This window comes from Nipponia nippon, unplaced genomic scaffold, assembly GCF_047370975.1.
Source record: "Nipponia nippon isolate SJK-2023a ecotype South Korea unplaced genomic scaffold, ASM4737097v1 scaffold_7, whole genome shotgun sequence".
Lineage (NCBI taxonomy): Eukaryota > Metazoa > Chordata > Aves > Pelecaniformes > Threskiornithidae > Nipponia > Nipponia nippon.
Window position 1 is genome coordinate 45,740,681 of NW_028262391.1, and position 22,482 is coordinate 45,763,162.

At 35.2% G+C, this 22,482-nt stretch overlaps 1 protein-coding gene across 5 annotated transcripts in view; it reads left to right on the forward strand.

Moving 5' to 3' along the window:
* CDH8 (cadherin 8) overlaps window positions 1-22,482 on the forward strand; it is a 402,754-nt gene that overhangs the window by 365,056 nt on the left and 15,216 nt on the right. For all 5 annotated transcript variants that reach the window (XM_087739090.1, XM_087739089.1, XM_009465735.2 and 2 more), the window contains 2 exons: window positions 2,534-2,655; window positions 9,412-9,529. In XM_087739090.1, the coding sequence (XP_087595216.1) occupies window positions 2,534-2,655; window positions 9,412-9,529 (240 nt within the window). The remainder of the gene's footprint in view (window positions 1-2,533; window positions 2,656-9,411; window positions 9,530-22,482) is intronic.

Sequence of the window (22,482 nt, forward strand, 5' to 3'; positions counted from 1 at the left end):
AAATGGGCAGATGAAACTATTTTATCTCGACAGTGTTTTCATCCACAAGTGAAATCTGGATTTTCTTAGTGAGAATTCATTAATTTGTTTGAATGGGTATACTTAGGGTGATTTTTATTTACGGGGAAAACACTTAGCATAAAATGAAATTTCATTGAAAAGTTTGCAATGACAAAAGAATGCAATGTATTCAGTGTGGTGGGCAGTACAAGCAGTAGATAAAATTCCCTTTCCCTCTCTCTTTCTCAACAACAAACTTCATCATAGTCACAAGAACCCTAATAGGCAGTGGGTATCCCCTTGTTTGGAGATTTCCAAACCAGTTGGGTCTCTCTTGTGTTTAGTAAATTAATTTTTTAAATGAATTCTCATCAAGTTTCTGATTATAATTTCTTTAAATTTAATGTTTGTATTTCTGATGAAAGACAAACATTTTGGGGGCAGTCACAAGGGACATGAATAATTTCTTTAGAAGCTTATCTAATTAATTACATTTCTCTGTAATGTCTTTAAAATTTGAACTGCCATAATTTCATTAATTTAGATAAAAGTAAATCTTTAGTGTTTACATATGACACTAGTGCTGAGAATTCTGATAACCTCAAGATTCATTGTCTGTATTTTTATCAAGTTAAAAAAATGTTTTTAAATTGTTTGGGATTCATGATTTGCATATTAACTTTTATTTGATTTCAAATACATTATTATTTCATGGCGTAAGTGTTCATCTCACCTGTTAATAAGTAAGATCATATGATGCAAAATGGACATGAATATTACTCTTACAGTATTTTGGTGGGGATTTCTTTTTCTTCTGTAACATGTTTCTTTCTGAACAAAACTTTTTGACTCCTTCAAATGGGAAGCATTTGAGTCTGATGTCTTGTAATCTTCCATATCCTATACAGGTGGAATTTTAATATTTCAGACTATCCAGAAAGCATAAAGCCTTTGTTTATAGCACTAATACATTTGGGTTTGTGTCTTTCAAAATAGTTATTTTAATGCTATTTCAAAGTAATGTTAGTAGAGCAATTGAAATTTACACATTTATGTTCATAGGTGGAGCCTCAAAATTATGGCTGTCTTTAGCATACAAGGAAAAAAAAAGAATGCAAGAGGTAGGGTTTGATTAGGTCGCAACACAATTAAATTTGATGGAAGCCACAAAAAATACAGTGTATATAGTGATTCTTCCTTTAATCATCTCTACCACTTGTAGGGCTGCCACCAGTTGCTAACTGCCCACTGGTGGAGCCTGACGTCCTTCTACTTTGTAGACATTTGTTATGAGAGGTACACTGAATACCAGGCAATAGGAGCTTCTGTCCTGCCTTCCCCTAAGCCCATTCTGTGTTGCCAGAGAACAGAACCCACGTGGACCGATGGCAGCTTTGGACAGCTGCTAAGCTCTCACAACAACTGTGAGTAAGTTGATACCCTGACGGTAGCAGCTTTCTTGCCTGCAGTAATAATGTAGGCAAAAGCATGTAGTTTAATTACAAGTCAGACCCAGAGTTTAATGCACACAGTGTGCAGTTCTTCAAACTGTTGATGATACAAGCAAGATAAAATACTATGGTTGTAAAATAATACTCACTAAGAGATGGATTTTGAAACTAGGATTGAGTTACTTGTAGAAGTATGCATGTGCTATAGAACAGTGTTTTAAACTCTTCAGATCAGCTGGTCACCTCAGTTTAAAGTGAATTCATGGTTTTTCTCTTTGGGAAAAAAATCTAAAATATCTATAAATAGTCTCTTAAAAAAAATTAACTCTACCGAGTTGAAGGAAGGACACTAGAAACCGACTGTGAAATTGATTCAAAGTAGAATGCAAACTGTTGGTTTAGTTTTTCTTTCCTTACAGCTTAACAAGGTTATTCTACTTCTTTACAGTGATAAACACGTTTATGCAAAATAGCTTTATATTATAAATAATGAGGCTTTATTTTGGTGAAGAAAGAAGTTCACAGGTCATATTTTTGGTCAGTGGCAGATGAATCAAAGTACTTTAATAGTCCAAAGTACTATCTAGTTTTGCCTATGTCAATCTACCATCTATCTTTCTCACAATGTGGGTCTCCACATTAATCGTATTTGTAATGAAGAAATAATAGATGTGCAGTCAGAACAACTAATAGAGTAAAATGCTCTGTGCTCTGCTAAAGATAAACAAAGAAATAAATCTATGTTGTTTACAGCCTTCCCTTTTCCATGTATAATGGACTTTATCAATAAAACAATACAAACTTCATCAAAGAAAAATCTTACCAATTTAGTCCAAGAAAGGTCTTCATTGAGCTAATCGCCAACAAATGCTGTTTGCAATAGGGATCTATTTATTCTTTTCAACCATAAAATACTGGCCATCCTTCTTTATCTCATGCTCCAACTCTGCGATCCATTACAGATAAGACAACCCAATTAAGCAAGAACAGAAGACAGGAAGAGTATGGTTACTATGTAAGCATTTATGTATCAGTCCCAAATTAAATATGCTCACCTTCTATGCTTTGATTTCTTTTCTTAGGGAACCACAGTCAAGTGTCCCGGGTGCCTGTTGCTATCAAAGTTCTTGATGTAAATGACAACGCTCCTGAGTTTGCGTCAGAGCATGAAGCCTTTTTATGTGAGAATGGGAAGCCTGGACAAGTAAGTACCTCCATGTTTTTATGTTGTGTACTTTAGTGTGTGAGAATGGGGTGCGGTTTCTCCCTGTCATCTCATCTTTATTCACAAAATATGTGCCTATGTATTCACGCTAAGAACTCTTAACATTCATTTAAGCTAAACCTATGATCGTATTCTGTGGTACATCTCTCTATATGTGGAAATACATACTATTTGAAGTGTCGGTTTTAAATTAAAGGTAGGTATCTTGAGACAATATCCAGAAAAAATGCTGAGTGTCTTTAAGCTCCCACTGTTTCCACTCTGTTTGATGGAGCTGATCACTTCATAGGTTCATGTGTGTTAATAGGTAAAAGTATAATCCAACCTGAATTCCAGTTCAGTTATAGAACTATATTGCAGCTGGTCCCAGGTATAATTTAGAAGAAACACTTAAAACAATAAAACTATTCCCCCTTACCCATATCTCAGTTATAATCTCTATCTGTTTAGTTCTTACTCCCCTTTCTATAACTATTGGGAAAAAACAAGAAAGCAAACCAGAACTTGATGGAAAGTCAAGTAAACTGTAACTGCATGTAAACTACCTAAAGAGGGATAGGATGTTGGAGAAGCGGCCTTTAAGTTTTCATGATACTCCACAAAAAAACACAAAAAAAGAGACTTAACAGGTTATTTGTCCCTTGATTTAATGAAATAAGAGGGTTGGCAAAGGAATTTACACAACACTCTGCAAGGTGAAATAATCATAGCAAGATATCAGAAGCAAGATTTAACCTGTATAGCCTTTTTCAAAGAAAATGTAACCAATTTCTTAAAAGGTATCCATTTTGAAGGACAAATGTACAGAAATAGGGAAGAATATCTCATATGCCACATAAATGACAAATAAAGACTCAAGAAAATTTACAGATTTTTAGAAAGTAATGCAGTGTAAATGAGATTTAACTTTTGTCCAGCTTGAGAAACACTGTATGTTACAACAATTCACTGTTTTTAAACTTTCTAATTTATTTCTAGATTGTGACATTTTATGTAAATAAACAGCAGCTGACAGCATGACACTAGTCTTGTTAATCCAACTATTCCTGTGTCTCATGTGGGTGTTAGGCATTAAATTCACTGTTCTCCAAAGAAGGTTACCTGACAATAGAGTTAGAAATTATTTTCTTTTAGTAGTATTAAGTGACAACCTATATAGTAGTATATGACAACCTACCTCTGCCAAGACTGGATTGTTACAGAAGATGATTTGACTTCTAGCACCCCTTTTTGTTTATTGAAAAGGTGTCAAAAATATGTCATTTAAGAAATGAGAATTCTCTCTAACCACTGAAAAGCAGACTATTGAAATGTGCCCTTATGGGCAGACAGTTATGTTACTGTTGGTATTTAAGTTGTTGTAGCTGAGAGTGGATTTCTGTTTAGCTCAGGGTGGATTTCAGATGCTGAGTAGTTACATTTTCTAGGATATATTCAATTCAAATCAGTATACCTTTATCCAGGGCTCAGTAAGCTTCCCTGAAATTAGAAAGCTGTGTTGCACAGTGTCTTCTGAATATATTTATCTAGCTATTCCTATCAAATTCCAGGTGGTTTAAGAGATGGTGAAAAATGTTCGCATTTCATTTTGGAATAAAGCAATAAATAAGATGATTAAGGGTCACCTGGTAAAAGAGGCTTTCGTTTAAGCACTTATGGAAGACTTTCACTAAACCATGACATTCTTCATCTTAGCATCACCTTTTACACTCTTGATCTGATGGCAGATGTCACTCTTCCGCATGAATCCTTGTGTGAACTTTACAGATGGTTATTAAATATTTGGCTGCCAGCATGGATGAGGTGGCACTGATCCTGCAATTTATTCTGTGTTTTAAACAAATAACATTATTGGAACAGTAACCAGTCCAGAATAATCACCAAGGTTAGGTTTGAAATTTAAGTCGTCATTCAAAAATTATCCTCTCCTGTAAAGATTTTGGTATCTACACTACCTGCTTGGTTTTTCTTATGCTTATTATTCCGTATTCAACTTTTGTAAGAAATCATATTAATCAGTTAAGATGTAGAATTCAAAAAAATAAATATGTCTTAGCTATGAAATAGCTAATATGAGAAAGACACTACTCTTCTACATAGTAGCAAAAGCCTAATTGGGATAGTTCTCCAAACTTTGAACTTGAATGTTACATGTGGAGGAAAGGCACAATTGGTTTATGTTATTGCAATCTATTTACATTTGCAATTCAACCTAAATGTAAGTTTAAATCAAATTTGAGTTACCATAAGGGAGATTACATTGGGACCTTTTACGAAACCTTATTTGCAGCCCCTGAATATATTGAACCATCTATTCCAGTTCAGTTTCTAAGTGTTCTATTTTGGGTTCTGATATAATTGCAAGTGGCAAGTGCAGCTGCCGGTGATATGACAGAATGTGTTAAAAACTGTTGATGTATAACATTGCCAGATGCATTTTCTTTGCTCTAACCTACCTCTAACAGTAGAGGTACTACAGCTAGTAGGAGAGGAAAGGGAGAGGAGGAGAAAATGTATTTGACCATGCACATATTAATATGCTCCTTGCACATTTTTACACACAACAGAAAGATGCCAGAAATGTTTTTTGTCAGTTTATGGGGGGCGGGGGAGGGAATTGAACGTACTCTTACAGTACCTCTAAGCTAACCATAAACCAGCTCATGGCCTTCTCTATTTTTCCTTTTTTTGCATAATTCCACTTACTAAAGCCACAACATTCATGGTTTTGCTGGCTATATCTGTACAGTTGATTGTTCTCCAGCCCAGCTAAACTATTTTCCTATACTCCTAGAACAGAACAGCTGTATTGTTGAGTAAGAAAAGTGCCTCACTCACTGTTCCCCTATCCATACCCAGACTTCTCCAGTGAAGTGCTGTTTGCTCAAAACAAAGCTACAAAATTTTCACTTAAGTAGTGCAGACAATGATGTATCAGTGCTCAAGCCAGTGTTCAAACTAGAGCAATATAAAACAATATATACAATGTTCCTCCAGTCTCTTACAATTTGTCTCTATTTTATTCAGTTCTCCTAATAGAATTGGCTTTTTCTAATGGAAGAAGTCTTCAGATAGATCTTTGTCCCGCTGAAGAGTCAAAGCTCATTCAAATGGCAAAATGCAGGTTGTAGCAGTAAAGGACTGCCTCTATCTGAAAAGACAAAGTTAAAATTGTACTGTGATGAGTCTACTGCTTATAGTATTATGAGTCTGCAAAGTAATTCAGAAATAACCATAACACCAATGTAACTGCAAAAGTTTTTTCAGAGTTGGAAGAACAGTTTTAACAAACGTAGGGAAAAGTTTACTAATGATAAGGACCCATTCTAAGTTAGGTTAACAAGTTGCATTGCAGGGAAAGACTTCTAAACAGTATCATATATTAAAATTGCACATAGACAGTTATGATACATTGATAAGAACTCTGTTTTGCTGTTTATCATTCTACATGATTCATTATGGTTATACCGGTAATCTTTTATAAATATTACTCTGGGCATATGTGGCTTTGTAGAAATGCAATACAAACCTGCAGACTATAATGCCGAGTTGTCCTAGGAGATCATTTAACTATTAATTTCAATCCAGAGGTGCCTGTTAAGCAAAATATGCTGATTTACTATGTTTCTACTAAATGTATGTACAGAATCAAATATATGCATGAATTTTTAATACAACATCAAAGTTGAAATTTTACATGGAAGAATTTCAGAAATTTCAAGATGGAACAGCGAAAGGATTATTTACTTTCACTGTAGTGCTTATGAATACATAGTGAAAAAATCAGTTCTTGTTTGTTTATTGTTAGTATTGACCAGTTTTGTTATATGGAACACCTTTGTTATGCATGGTATTACTAGGAAAGAAAAAACATCTGTAGTGATAAGTAAGGCAGGTCGGCCCTGGAAGATTCTTTACCATGTTATGAACCACAAATTAAGAGTTGGAGAATTACTTCAATAGTGTTCCATTACATGATCACACAACACTGAGCAATAAAGTATGCTCATCAACATACTAATAAAAATGTGGTAATGAGAATTACTGGACTTTTCTCACCCCTATGGAGTAAAAGATACAGCAGCATTGTATCACTGTACATATGTTATCCTTTTTTTTTTTTTAAGAGCTTATTTTAATGCAAACGCACAAAGAAATAAGGTTGCTATGGGAACACTAACTCTTAATTCCTTGATGTGTGCATGTAACACAACAAATGTAGTGTTCCACTAAGCCTGTGTTTTGCATATAATTTTCAGTGCATTTTCAGAGAAAGAATTATTTGGTAAACAATGAAGGGAATGGATGGAAAGAAATGAATATAAGAAAGAATTCTATAGGACATTAAGAGGTATCTACAGTTCCGGGGGGGGAAGTACAAAGAATATGCCCAGTTTCTATTTCTTGAAAATTTCCAATCTAGATGATATTCTAAGCTTATTTCATAAAATTTCTGTGAGCTGAAAACCCATATTACTAATGTTCCTGGCTACTGGCTTTCAGGTATATTAATTGAAAACCTGCAGACGGTGAAGTGAATTTTTACAGTCAACTCTCTTACATAATGCTGGAAAGAATTAACAGTTATGTAGCCAGTAGAGATAAAATTGCATAGCCATCTGATAAACTGCACCTATTATGTGCAGTTGACCTTCCAGACGTCACTGTGCCATTATCGTTTTTCCCTATTGCTTTCCCATTCTAGCAGTGTTTGAAAAATGGAACAATCATAAAATATATCTGTCTAGAGATACTTGTTCGGGATTCCATTCTAATTTGCACTTACCTGTGATGCAGAATTACTAGTACCTACTCCAGCCCTGGGCCCAGCACACGTGGATAGTTTAGTACCTTAGACCTGTGCAAAGAGAAAGCTGAAAATGTTCCACATCTATAAATGTGTCCATCTCTGCAGTGGGACAGACAACATCTGCTTGTATATTTTTTAGCTGTTTATATTTTTTCACACTGCATAGCTCTCTAGGATCCATTATGCAGCTATTAAATTGGAGACCTACTTCTTTAAGTAAAAGTTATGTTAGGCCTTTTTTTGTCCATCTCTTCTAATACATGTATTTGAAGTCATATCAATCAAGGTTTTTACCTTGGCAGATGCAGTTATCAAAAAAAAGAAACTATTTATGTGGTATTTAAACAATCTAAAACTTTTTCCAGTAGGCAAGGAATTCATTGTCTCAAATTCCTTCCTACGTTGTCTAACAAATTCTGTAAGCCTATATCAATACCTGATCAAACATCTTTTTACATACGTAATTTCAAATATTTATGTTTTGATGTTGCTCCTTGTGGTTATCTAGTAAGGTTTTATTCTTTCTTTGACTCTTGAAGAACATAGAATAAAGAATGGGATATTGACTATTATCGTATATGTAACATATAGAGATTGATAGTCCTTTCTTTTGTGATAAAACCAGTATAAAATATTAGTTATTAGAATTTTGTTAGTGAAGCTTTGAAAATTTAAAGTATAATTCTATGAATTTGGATAGCATCAGACCCTGTTTCCATTTTTTTACTCTACTCTTTAAAAATGAAACTTGTAGTGATTGCTAATTTGAATTTAATTGTCCAAGAAATTATTGGTCAGTTGCTTTAGGCATTACAAAAATAACTACATAAGACAAAAATGTTATTGAATTTAATGGACATGGGAAAGGTCAATAATTCTCATTAAATTTCTTATAAACCTCATCTAGCATGAGCTAACTACCACAGAAATTCAACTCTGAGTGCAGGATCTGGATCCATAGTTGTCTTTGTTTCTACTTCTCTGGAAAATACTTGGAATCAAAAGTAATTGCACCAAATATTAAAAAAAAAAACATTCAAACCTCGTGATTATTTTGAAATAATGTTTCCTCCTTTCATATTCCTGTGCAGCACTGTATGATTTGAAGATGATCAGCTGCAGTATCTTTCTGAGTAATGTTGGAGGTAAAAGAACTAAATGGAGGTAAATACCCTGCAGATACTGTAGTTGGTCATATAAATCATATGAGGTGCTTCATACAAAGTTATTCAATTATTCAAAGTTATTCAGACTATCCAAACACTCTCTCCTTTTCTAACCTTAGAATCCTGTATTATTCTGGGAATCATTTGTTAATAATGATATTTTAAAACAAACTTATGTTCCTAGTACAGGAATAACTGAGGTTTTATTAAAAGTAGGAAAAAATCCAAATACAGACTTGGATATTTTCTTTTTTTTTTTTAGATTAGATTATTTATTGTATAAAACTTCACACCAAAAGTTAATTTAAAAAAAATATATTTAGTCAATGAAGTGAAAAATGGTGGTGAGGGAAAGGAGAAAGGATTAAAGATAGATTATACATTTTGGTACAGTGAGAAGCGTGGCTATATGAATGAAAGACTACCATAGGCATCATGAGTGTTTCTGAAACACAGTTTTCCTTCCTCTTTATTGCTGAGTAATAATTTATTACTTGCCTAAATCAGAAGCAGTTTTCACTGGCCTCTCTTATGTACCTGTCTCTCCGTGTTCTGGAAACAGTTTAAATGGGCCAGATACAGTCCCTGTTCCCCAGACTTTCAGTCTAAGATCTGTAAAAGCCTTGCAAGATTATAAATTAGCATTTTTAATCTGGCATGTAGACAAATGAGAATGTGTCCAGTAGAATGGAATGGTTTTTTCAATACTGTATGTTTATCAGGAGTGTGAATACTTAATGAAAGCATTTTCTGTTGTAGGTAATTCAGATTGTCAGTGCCGTTGACAAAGATGATCCTAAAAATGGGCATTATTTCCTGTACAGTCTTCTTCCTGAAATGGTCAACAATCCAAATTTCACCATCAAGAAAAATGAAGGTAAATATAAAACATATAATGTGTATCTGAACAACTTAGTTTTGAATTGCTTTGTTGACTTCCAGTTACTTTACCAGTTTGTCCCTTGGGCAATTACAATATAGATAATCTGTTTAATGGTACCTTCGTTCTATCTCTTAAGCTATTTCCAGTATCTTTACAGTAGATAAGAAGAAAGTAAAATGAATACTGAATTTAGATCCAGAAGACAGCTCACTGGCTTAAATAAAATGAAAGGATGGATTTACTGCCTGTTTCATTTCTATTAATTTGAAATTCCAGAGGTATGCTGTAAGATGAAAATTTGAAACTATGTTGATGAATAAATGTTGATCCTATGTTGACTGGATATAGATGGGAGCATGAAATTAAGTATCCACTAAATCCCCCACAGGAAACACCTTTTAAACCTGTTTGTTGTGTGTATAAAGGTTCCAAAGTATTTCAGTTAGGATCTTTTACTAGAAAGAGAAATCTGCTAGGTCAGCAAAGCTCAGAAGGGCACTTTGTATCACTAAGCTTTAGAGTACTTCTGGAAGGGCATAATGTCATTTTGTAGTACTATAGAAGTGGAATTTCATGCGTGATGGAAAAAGAGACCCATTTAATATTGTTGAGCAATAAATTTACACTGATCCTTTTCTTTGGCACACAGATATATTTCAAGGTCATGTGAGAAAGAGCTGGGAATGATCACAAGAATGCTATAAGTAGTGCTTTATGTATTTGTACTTACTTGAATATTCAGCAAAGTTTTTCCATCTTGGCCTTTTTTTTGTAATAAAACACTACCCTGTCAGGAATTTTAGTCAAATTCAGTCTCTTATTTCTCTTATTTGAAATGGTAATGAAGGAAATCCCTGTTTAGTCCATTAATAATAGGAAGATGTATGTGTGAGGTGTATGTGCATGAGTGTAAAAGTAATACATGAAATGCTCAAAGAAAGAGAAAATGCTGTTTTCATTTTTTATTCTAGCTGTTCCAACCAAGAAGAATGATGGCACCATTTTGTTAAACGATACTATAAGAACCTAAATTCTTAAATCTGCTTAAATATATCCTGAATTTTTCCTTACATTACATATGTTTTTCTTTTGTAGCATTCACAAAATGTGTCTCTGCTTATATTTGTACTTTCATGTAGGAAATAAGTCTCTTTATGTTTTCTGCACTTAGAGGAGAAGATAAAACAAATCTCTTCAAAATGCATTTCATAATCACCAGTAATGTAACACAAATTGAATTAACCATCCTAAATGTGAGGTGGTTTGCTTTGCACAGCATGACAAGGTAAAAAAGGTCTAAGCATTCCTCTTCATGTTTAAATACTTAGCTCACATCACTAATTAGCCTTGTCCTTCCAATCTGTTACCCATTTAAGACCCATTCTTACTCCTAGTCACAGCCAATGGCAAAATGACTCCTGATCTGAGTGGGAGTGAGGAACCTTTCTAGGTAACATGGTTTAGAAAAGTAAGTCCAATTTTGTTACAACATTGCCACTCAGTTTTACAGTTTTTAATGCATTTGAATCAGTTAAATGTGTAAATCCTCTTAAAACAACCAACTGAAATCTCTTAACATTAAAAATCCACTTGAAGAAACTTTTCTGATTGAGTCTTTCAGTATCCAAGAATAAAATTCCAATTATGCATACCATCTTTTTCTATCAAGATTGCTTAGCCAGGGATGCAGTCCATGGTTGATGCTAGAACATGATTTCCCACAGGAAGCAGGTATTCATGTCAAAGCCAAAATCAGGGTCTGATTTGGTTAAGGTGAGGTTTCCTGTCATTTAAACATCATAAATCTTTAGTAAGTCTTTATTTAGTTATGCCACTTAAGCAATGAACTTGACCATGACTTTGTCTTGCATAGATCTGCTAGATAAGCATGAGTGATTATTCTTGTTGAAGAAACTCCACTATTCCTAAAAAAACCTGAACTCACAAGTCAAATTTCTCCTTAGTTGCACTAATGAGTGTCTGGGCTGTCCAAAAGCCAGTTTGGTGTGGTTTGTAAGTGTCGTGGTTTAATCCCAGCTGGCAACTAAGCACCACATTGCCGCTCGCTCATCCTCCCCATCCCGGTGAGATGGGGGAGAGAATCGCAAGGGTAAAAGTGAGAAAACTCACGGGTTGAGAAAAGAACAGTTTAATAATGGAAATAATAATAATAATAATAATAATAATAATAATAATAATAATAATAATAATAATAATAATAATAATAATAATAATAATAATAATGAAAAGGAAAACAACACAAAAAGAACAAAACACAGGAAAAACAAGTGATGTAACTGCTCCCCACCTGCTGACTGACACCCAGCCCATCTCTGAGCAGTGATTGCTGCCCCCCGGCCAACTCCCCCAGTTTCTATACTGGGCATGACCTCATATGGTATGGACTAGCCCTTTGGCCAGTCTGGGTCAGCTGTCCCGGCTGTGCCCCCTCCCAGCTTCTTGTGCACCTGGCAGAGCATGGGAAGCTGAAAAGTCCTTGACTGGTGTAAGCACTGCTTAGCAACAACTAAAACATCAGTGTGTTATCAACATTGTTCTCATACTAAATCCAAATCACAGCACTGTACCAGCTACTAGGAAGAAAATGAACTCTATCTCAGCCAAAACCAGGACAATTAGAAGCAGTGTGAGAGAATGCCTGTAACAAACACTACTCTCATTTCTGGAGAATTGTGTTTCTGAGGATCAGATCAGTGCACAACCCACTTAGGCCTGGAACGGAAAAACATTTCCTCATACTGGTGGGCAAAATCCTTGATATCTTCCTGGCTGTGACCTCAGCCTCATCTTCCTCCCATATTCTTGGCCCTGCCAAATTCTTCAAGGCAGCAGAGACTGCCTTGATGGCTGCTGAAGAAATGCCATCCTATTATGGATATTATAAATGGATTGCATTTTCTCAGGAAACCTAACATAGAAACTCAATCTTTTATTTGCTAGAATTAGTAATTTTTTTTCTCTATTTAAATGATTTTTCATATCTTGCCTTTCTGTAAAATTCTGTCAAGTGCAGAGATAAACAAAAGTAGCCCTCCTCAAGAGCATTTGTGAAATTACATTACCCTTTGGGATTCCTTTTTGGTGCTTTAGGTAGCATTGTGGCATTTGGCAATTACTTCCCTGCTTCACAAAGTAATGGTGTTATCTTATCTGGTGGCACTAGTATGCAAACAATCCAGTTTGTCATCTCCCATACGAAGAAAGCTGTGATGTTCTGTTTCTGTCCTTCATACTAAAGAATATATGATGCATGTATTTTGGAATTTTCTCTTGCTATATGGAACATAAGGATAACCATTAATTAATTTAGTTTGTTGCTTACAGGCTAATTCTATTGTTTAAACTTTCCAGATTGCCCTAAGGCAAGTTCACATGATACTTCAGTAATTAACTGTGCTGCCCAAATATAGTACAAATATTATGATCGGCTACATGTTATTGCCAAATATATTTAACTGAGTGACACAACGGTATATCTTCATCAGAAACCACAAAAAAACCCCACTTCTCCTAAGATTATATTACGTATTATAGAAATTATCCTGTGATCACAGCAGAATCTGTTCCTTGAAATGATATACCGGTATCCTTTATTTGTTTGGTCTGTTAAATTTGCCTATCTACAATCTCTTCTGTAGACAAGATGCCCAAAACTGTAGAGGCTGTAGTGCCTTTCTGATGTAAGTAATGTAAAAATGTAAATTTAAATGTCTTCATACATCTCACTGAATGTCTTCAGATCATCTCTTAGAAATCTTTATTTTTCATATCTCCTGATCTGTTCTTTCTGTTCTTTTCCGAGCTCAAATGTCTGTTACCAAGTAGTTTTTCATAGGCTTTGGGCCTTGGCTAAATGGGCAGCTATTGATAAACTGAAGTACAGCAATCCTACTCTCTTGAACTGTAATGCGAGGAACACTGATTATTTAGGTTGCCAGATGCATAAACCTTTATCCCTTCACAAGAGAAATAATCAAATTATGTCATAAAAGTATAACAAGTTAATGCAACATGAAAATCATGTAATGTTTTCTGTGTTATTCCTGGTGACTCAACCTGTGACTCCATGACATAACAAATCCTTGACTGCATAAACTCATATAGACTGACTGTCTGGTCACTTCGTTCTCACATGGCTTTGTGCTGGGTTTCTGCATAGGAACAGAAATGTGAAAAATGAAAATAAATGTTTTGTGTAGAGTTTCTGATAAACTTCAAACCAGAAAAAAACTAAAACCTCAGATGAAAGTATCTGATGTTTAGGCAGGTGTCGATACACTCTAGCAATGCGTTGTAGATTCCTTAGCTGAATGTAATTAACCCTTCCAAAAAGATGTAGGATCACAATAAATGACAAAAAACTGACAGGAATTTAGACAACTGATAAGGATTTTGTACTGTCATGGCATCAGTAAACTGAAATGAGACCTCTGGAAATGGAATTAGCATTTGTTGACAGTCTTTTTTCAGGTGAGTGGTCTTCACAGAGCGTTACCTAGAATCTAATGCCAGTACATGGATCGTCTCCTGCATCCCAAACAACACGCTCACAGCAATACCAGTTTTCAGCATTGAATTCCTAATTCCTAAACATTAGGAATGGTTTCCTTAGGTGTTCAAGTGAGAACAGAATTTTGTGATAAAAGTGTTTTCACAGATGTAAACATTTTGATATGCTGCCAATGCAATTTTTACTTTTAAAAACTAGCAAATACATCTTTGCCATAAAGAGACTTAAAAGTTTTTCCCAAAAGATGTTTCCATTACTACCCCATTTTTCTTATGCCAAATTCTGCTTCCTAATGGAATAAACCCCAAATCAAATGTTCTACAGTGCATTTGGATGCAGTAACTCTTCTGACAGAAGAAATAGTGCATCTCTACTGTAAAAATGTGATATTACATACCTCTTACTAGTGCTTATGTAGTAGAAGCAATCACAGGGTTGCTTGGAACATGGGCAGGCCTTATCTTTGGGTTAAGAGAACCATCTTAATGGCATGCGTTCGTATTCCTGCAGAAGTCCAATAGCCTTACAAGTAATCAGTCTCCCCTCTCCCCAAAATATTCAATGTCCATCTGGTGATTTGAGCTATGAATTTGGGCCAAATTGACTTTAGTGAGTGCATAGTAAAGATTTTTTTTTTTCTTTTTAAATTGAAGTATTATATGTACTTCGGTGATGAACTCTTCTGTTGGTTCTCTATAATGCACTTAATATTTATTCTCAGCCATGCTTAGTCTATTATACCTATGATACCTATAATAGCTCCAAGAATGTTTATTCTAAATGTCCATTTCTTTTGTTCTTTCCATCTAGCAAGTCACTTATGCCTTCATTGTACTGCCTTGAAAGTATAGGCAATGTGTCATGTACCTAAAAGGAAATAGCCTGCTATAATCACTTCAATCACTAACTGGCTTGCATGCCTTTGTATACTATTGCACATCTTATTTTAAAAATATTTGCTATTTCTCATCACCTCTTTACCATTAATAAACAAATATTTCTAAAGTATGTGGAAATAGCCGGAGAAGACAATTACATGCAACCTCTCCTTTAGATATCCCAAATAATAAAAACAAATGACCAGCACTACTTCATTTTTGAAAGTACTTGTGTCACTGTGTTTTTAATGTAACAAAACCTAGATTTTTTTTTTTCCACATCTTTTTCCTGAAAATATTTTTAGCAGCATCTGTCAAATGCATACCTGGAGGGTGAGTCTTTTGTTCCCACAAGAGTAACTCTCATGTGTTAAAATGAGTTTCTTTCCCTGAATCAGTTTCTTTTGGCATTTCTCGATAAGTCTCTCTGCCATTGTCTCAGCTGCCAGCTAGAGCTCCTTCTGTGGTTTTGATTGACTTTTCTTTCCAAATATATACCTCAGAGAGCTAAGAGGTGGCACTGCTATTTCATTCCCCTCCTTCCAGTTTGCCCAATTTCAAAGTTAACCCACTGACCTCAGGTACAAATTGCCTTAGCAAGGACATCATTAAACCCATGATTTCTTGATGGATGTAAGATGAACATCTAGAATAACAGCACCCATATGGTTCCTTGGATATGAGCAGTAAATCCTCATACATTTTTGCAGTTTCATGCAATTTTTCAAGAGCCTTGGGAAACGTTGTGGCCCAGCTGCTATCTGCGCCAGAGGGTGTTTCACAATGGCAATTCTCAAGGGAAAGCACATGCTTATATACTTCTAATGTGTTTAATTACCATCCTCATTTCTTTTATATATCAATAATTAGACTTCCAAAGTACAATTCTAAAACATACCAAATCACATCCTTGTTAGTGGTTTTCTTGAAAAGTAAAATTAAGTGATGTGATCAGAGATGTGTCTTGCATCCTATAAGTAAATATTTTTCTACCATGTCTGTTAGTATTAGTGGTATGGAATAACGCCTAGAAGACTGCATCTAAAATTGTAAAAGAATATGCTGCATAATCTAGGAAACAGCATTGATCAGCATCTCTCTTAATAGGCATAGTTTTGTCACCAGAAATCACAGGGAATACTTGCATAGCAAGGTGCATTCAGTGTGAAAGCAGCAGAGTCAGAAATAAATTATTCAAATATATTAAAAAAACAACAAACACAAACTAACCTATAATCTGGCACTTCTGTGCCAGAATCTGCCATCCACAGGCACACGTCATGTTTTTCCAGGAGTGTTCATAGTGTGAAAAATCGTATTATAAATATCATACTATCAATCTTTTTCTCAGCATGGCATTAAAACTGGAGCTGTTTAAATAGCAAAGTTCAACATTTTTATAAACTGAGAGTACTGGAACAACCCCAGATTATTGGGTTTTTTATGAATGATATAGTTAATAATGAAATTGTTAATACAAAATTATTGAAATATTTCCTTTTTAGTGTGGTTGAAAGATTTTGTTCAGTAAGTTCTTTTTTGCTTATAAGTTGCGAGTTATAGAAGTTAAAACAAGAAAGCGTAAAGATGTTGATATTTTGCTGAGTAGAAAGGTCTAAGTTTTATCAAAATAAATCATGTGATAGTTAAGGTAGCTAAACTCCATGAAACGTTTTAGTTCTGTGGATTTAGACTATTCTGACATGAAATCGTATTTCAGAAAACTCTTAATTATATTTTGGATGCATACTTACCTTTCTCAGTAAAAAACAAAATGTGATTTACAGGCCTGAACTACCACATTCTACTTATGATCTACAAGTAATACTACACTGATGGATCTGAGTCCCTTTCTAAGAATGTCTCAAGTATGTCTTGGTCTGTGTGCTGGAAAGCATGTAAGAATTATGATCCAAGTATGTGGTGATAAGAGAACACTGTGCTACCTTACCTCGTTCACTATTGAAGCATGCAGGCAGGGATATCATGACGTGAAAAAGGAAAGGACAGATTCTAGCTTCCACTCGATTAATATGCAAACAATGGAATTCAGCCAGTGCAAATGTTTTTCCTGGAGAGAGTGGTTGTGCATTAGGGGGTAAGTGTCAAGTCCCTGAAATAATTTGTTTTTATAACAGAGGAAGGGCAGTTCCTTATTTATTATACTCGGGTTCCTTCATCCTTAGTCGTTAGACAGTTGACCTGATTGAAACTGCTTTGGATCAGAAACTACGTTAGATCATTCTTTGTAGGAAAAGTAATCAATTTTCTTATTTACATATCTGACAGAATCCTAAGATGTAATGTCATCCTGTGAAGTAATAGACTGTGTCTAAAGACTCAAGAAGATGAGCCCTTTCTGCTAATGATAAAGTGATAAGCAACGTGAGGTGGAAATTGGTACTATAGATCTTTAGACTATTCTCAAATTCCAGGAGACTGGTAGAATTTCAAGTTAATGATAATATTACCAAGGGACCCCAATACATTCCAGTAATGCTCAGATGTTCTGTCTTGCCAGGCACTGAATGCATTTCCATTTCCATTGTATGATTTCACATTGCAATTGAAGTAATATATTCAACTCCTTTCTGCTATACCATTTTGTGGTCCTAGCAAGGTTACAGTTTTCCATGGTACAGTAGTGTTAGTTCCATCTAGTCTGAGAATGTCAGTGAAAATATTCTCAGTATATATCTTTCATACCTGATAGCTTTCTGCTTCCTTTCCCTCTTCTTACTTTACTATCATCACTATTGACTATGCTCTGTTATTCCCTGATGTTCTGTTTTTCCTTGATGTTGAATATCAGTTGAGTGTGATTTGAAACAACTTCTCTGGCATAGAAGGATGTGATGTTATTTTCTGAAGTGAAGATTACATTAATGTAGATGGGAAACCAGAATTTTCCACTCCAATCCTTTGTGTGCCACTTCCTTCACTGACACCTGCTTCTGCTGTCTTTCCCATCTTTCTTCTTGCATGCAGATCACTGCTCTTTCTGGACTCCCTTCTAATTAGAACCACAGAACAGGTGAAGACTAAGTGCAGTTCCTCTGCAAACATACTTTTTGTCCCTATCTGGATGATTTACACCTTCTTACAATGGTTACATGCTTTTCACAACTTCGATAGGCTAAAGAGATGAACCCTTCTTGGTGCACATAGCTGCTGTAGCTGAAACTGAATGTCAGAAAAATAGAATCAACTCTTCAAAGGCTAACTCAGCTACCAAGCTCCTCCACGCTTTGACCATTCTGTCTATTCTGTCCATCTGAAACCTTATTCACTCCTCTCCTGTATTCAGGATGCAGGGCTCCAGACAGATTCCCTCTCTCCTCCGCCCTAAGCCAGATGTGATCCATCAAGTCTTCATTCGACTGGACAGGCAAACCTGATGAATGAACCAGCAAGGAGGGGGCCATCTGGTAAGCCGACTGTCCTCTTTTAGGCATCTTTAGGCTCTTCTTCAGCTCTGCTGTGTTCCCCAGCACGTCTGTACTTTTTATAGTTTTGTAGCTGGCAAAGTGTTTCGCTGAGAGCACTTCTGTTCCGAATGCTGTTTAACCTTTCAGTCCTGTTTTAGTTTAGCTCTGTGACGACAACTTCTTTCCAAGCCTCACAAATACAAACTTTCAGACAACTACACAAAAGTTGTATACGCACACTGGAAAATAAGACTAATTTCCACAGCATCACATGCTTGCAGAGAGTGCCTTTTTTTATCATATGAATCAATCACAATTACATAGCTATTTCAGGACATTTATGTAAACATGACCCAGCCCAAAACAACATAAAATGTGAGTGATGAAATACAGGATAATACTGTATATATGCAACATGCCATTATGCATACATGACCAAAGAGACTTTTACTTCACTTCATTCTTAATTTATTATTTGTGCTGCTAGCAACATAATGTTGCCAAGGCGTCAATTATGTTTCATTTTATAAATCAAACTAATTAAGAACCAGATGCAATCTGAGTGAAAAAGATCTGAGGTCAGTGTTGTGCACCATATGTACGACAGTGCTTACTCATGATGAGGAGATGGATTGGACAGCTGTGAATTTTCCTGCTGTAGGAGTTTCATCACACTCAGATAGTGTAACATACTTATCTCTCTTTTTCCAGTTTATTTCTTTAATTTCATAATAGAACTAAAGAAAAGTGAGCAACACTGCCATGACTTTAAAAGACTAAGTAAGGGATAAAAGGTTATGACAACAAAACAAAAGAGGAAAATAATTTGGTCAGAAAATTAGCATGAAAATGAATCTATTTTAGTAATAATATGGAATGTGGATGAGAGAAATTAACAGAGATAAGAACAAATTGAATCTTCAGCATGACTTAATTTCAGCCACATGATGGGGAAAATAAACTTTAAATCAGGGTCTCAAAACTTAATTGCTTAGCAGACAGAGAGGCGTTGTTCTTAATGATTACAAAACTTCTCAACTAAATGCTATCAGGACAACAGTAAGATCTGCAGTACTATCTCTCTGGAACTTGTCTTCCAATGAAACATTGATCCAATAGCCTTTTAATTTTCAAAGGTTCCCTAAGTGCTTTTAAAACATAAGGCCTTGAAAGCTAACAGCACCCATGATAATTATATTCTAGGACTTTAAAAGTATGTCATAGTAGTATTTATAACTAAGTGAATATAGAATATTTGGAGATAAGTTTCCAGATTTTTAATCAACTATCTTCTGAAAATATGTTAAGAGATTTCTGCCAAAGTACCACTTCTGGTTGCATGGGTGGATCTAATTCCTCCAGGTTTTCTGCAAGAAACAACTCCTGTAGTGGAAGTGTTCATGGACAGTGCATGGACTATGCTTGATTGGGTTTCCTTCACTGAGTAGGAGGAATGATGTCCTAGAGCTGAAGGTTCTGGTAGGGCCTCTACCCCTTCACCACCTCAGTATATTACCTGATAGAAACATACTGCATCTTAAGAAGTCCCTCTCTGTTTTCACCTCATTGTTAGGTTTTGTTTTGTTTTGAATATTTGAATTTTCTCTCTAAGTACCTAATCGGTAATCATGGCACAAGACCTTTTTTCTTCCTTTTTTTTGCACCTTGTAAATTTATTGGTTGCTCTCATTATGGAATGTTTCTTTGTTTTATCATGTCCAAAATACAGGCTGTTGATGGGGAATAACAATTAATTTATTAGTTGCTCTAATTGTAGTTTTCTTTTGTCAATTAATGAGAAACTGCATAGGAGTCCCATTTTAAAGTTTCGGTTGTAGTAAACATTAAAAGAACCCCAACACTCTTCTACTAGAGGAAGAATCTAAACAGGCTAAAAATGAAAACAATATAAGCAGGAATCATCACATATTAGCTGTTAAATTTTCCTTTGATTAGTAAAAATCTCCTTTTGTCATTGTAACAGGTATAATGTATACAGACGATTTGCACATGGTTCGTCCATTAAAATAGAAGGTATTAATTTTTCACACTTAGCCTCAAGGCTTGTCTGATAACTATTGCACAACTAACGTTATAATGTGAATTAAAAAGACAAAGACTGTGTTCCAATTTGCATCTTGTTTTGAACCAATTACACAAGTGATGTACAGGAAGGAAGTAATTATTATTGGAATCACAGTTATTATTCCTATGAGGTGACCGTTACATTAATTATTATGTGAACTCTATGTCTGTACATTCTCCTGAACCTGTCTGGTGTGGTCACGTTTATTCCATACCCTTTCATTTCCTTCTTACTCCTTTTTTAAGGAGATGACTGTTCAAGAATGGGCTGTATTTCTCTGGCAAGAGCAAATATAGCAGTGACAAACTGAAGGAAATCTGCAATTTTAATCATTTTGACCAGAGCTTCTCATGTCAAGCTTTAAAGAATAAGGGAGACAAAGCTTTTATTCTGTTGGTTGGGGTTTTTTTCTACCACCTATGATATTTTCCCATCAACTTCTGATTTTGTAATTTGTATGGGTGGCCTTGTTGTAAAATGAGTCACTTTGTTGGTCTTCATTTAATTCTCTCTAATTAGGGTGTATTCTATTTGGCAAGCATCCAGTAATTAGTGATATATTTATGTAATTATTAGTATTTAATATTTATATAATAAATATGCCTAGAAGGCAATCCATTCAAAGGCCAGAAAAGAGGTAGAGTACATGATTTTACTGAATGCAAAGATCTTACATACTGAGCCAAATGCAGAAAATAAATTAAATGCATAAGTTGACCTGTCTAGTCTGGGGAGAGAGTTTGCATATCCTAAAATGATAGGATGTGCATACTTGGTAATCAGTGTTGATTATAGAGGGAGTGAAGATGGGCCCCTGTTTGAAGTGAGATAATAAGCCAGCTTGTTAGGGAGAGATAAATAGAAGAACTTCAAGAAAAGGACCAGATGTCTGCTTGATGGTGTCGAAGAGGGAGAGCTAGTGGGGTCCTTCGGAGGTAACATGGATGGATGCGTAGTCAGATTACAGTGAATCAGCAACGCAGTGATAGCTGTCTGCCCATATTAAGATAGCAAAGTCAAATCACCCCAGCTTGGCCTAAACTAATGGCAGGCTCAAGGAAGTAAACTTCACTTTTGCTGTAGACTAAGGGCTGTGTACACTCTGGAGCAGTAACTGTAACACTATCGTAATTGTTTTTCACACATATGATTCTATAATAAGAGATAAGTCAGCAATAAAGTCTTATCTATGGAGTTTTGAGTGGAGTTAAGTATTGCAGTTACAAACCTTAAAAGGAGCATCAATAATAGTCACTGAATGTTGATGAAAGTACTCTGCCGTATTCTACAGAATGTTGGACTGTCTTGAACATGAACACTAGCTTTTTTCTTTATTTTTAGAATGTAATAAATGACATAACAGTTTCATATAGCTTTCATAAAAACACAGAACTACTTGGTTTTGTTTGTGTTTTGTTAGGAAGCTTTCATTCAGTCTAGCCAGAATTGAAGCTAAACTCTAGGTTATAGGAAATAATAAGAAATAAGATAAAAATGTTTCATGTAGCCTTTTTGAACTTGTCACTCTCTAACTTTGCTTCACTCTGTCATGTCACTTTCTATAACATTTTCATCCATTATATATGACCCGTCTGTAAATTATACAGTGTTCACCCCAATAAAGATTAAGACCTTGTGATCTAAGATTACTCTACAGGAGTGATGGTTTTTTGGTTAAGGAACTGTTCTGGAGTTCAGAATAGTTTCGTATAGCTTGGTTACAGGTTTCCTGTATGATTTTGGACAAGTAATTTAATCACTGTGCCTGTCATCGTGCCATGCATACACTGCAGACGTTCTTTTAAAACATTCCTCTGATACTCGCATATGACATTAATGGCACCTATTAGCAGCTCCCTATGGATTGGTAAAGACTGAGATTTTCAAGAGTGCATTACGGTGTCTCTTTGGATTCTTCTGAAACTCCCAGTTGGAAAACACGTAGAAGTTATTCTGCAGCTCAGGGAAGGAAATGGTGGAACCCAATCTAATGACAGCTGTAGCTAAAGCATTGTTGTATCTTT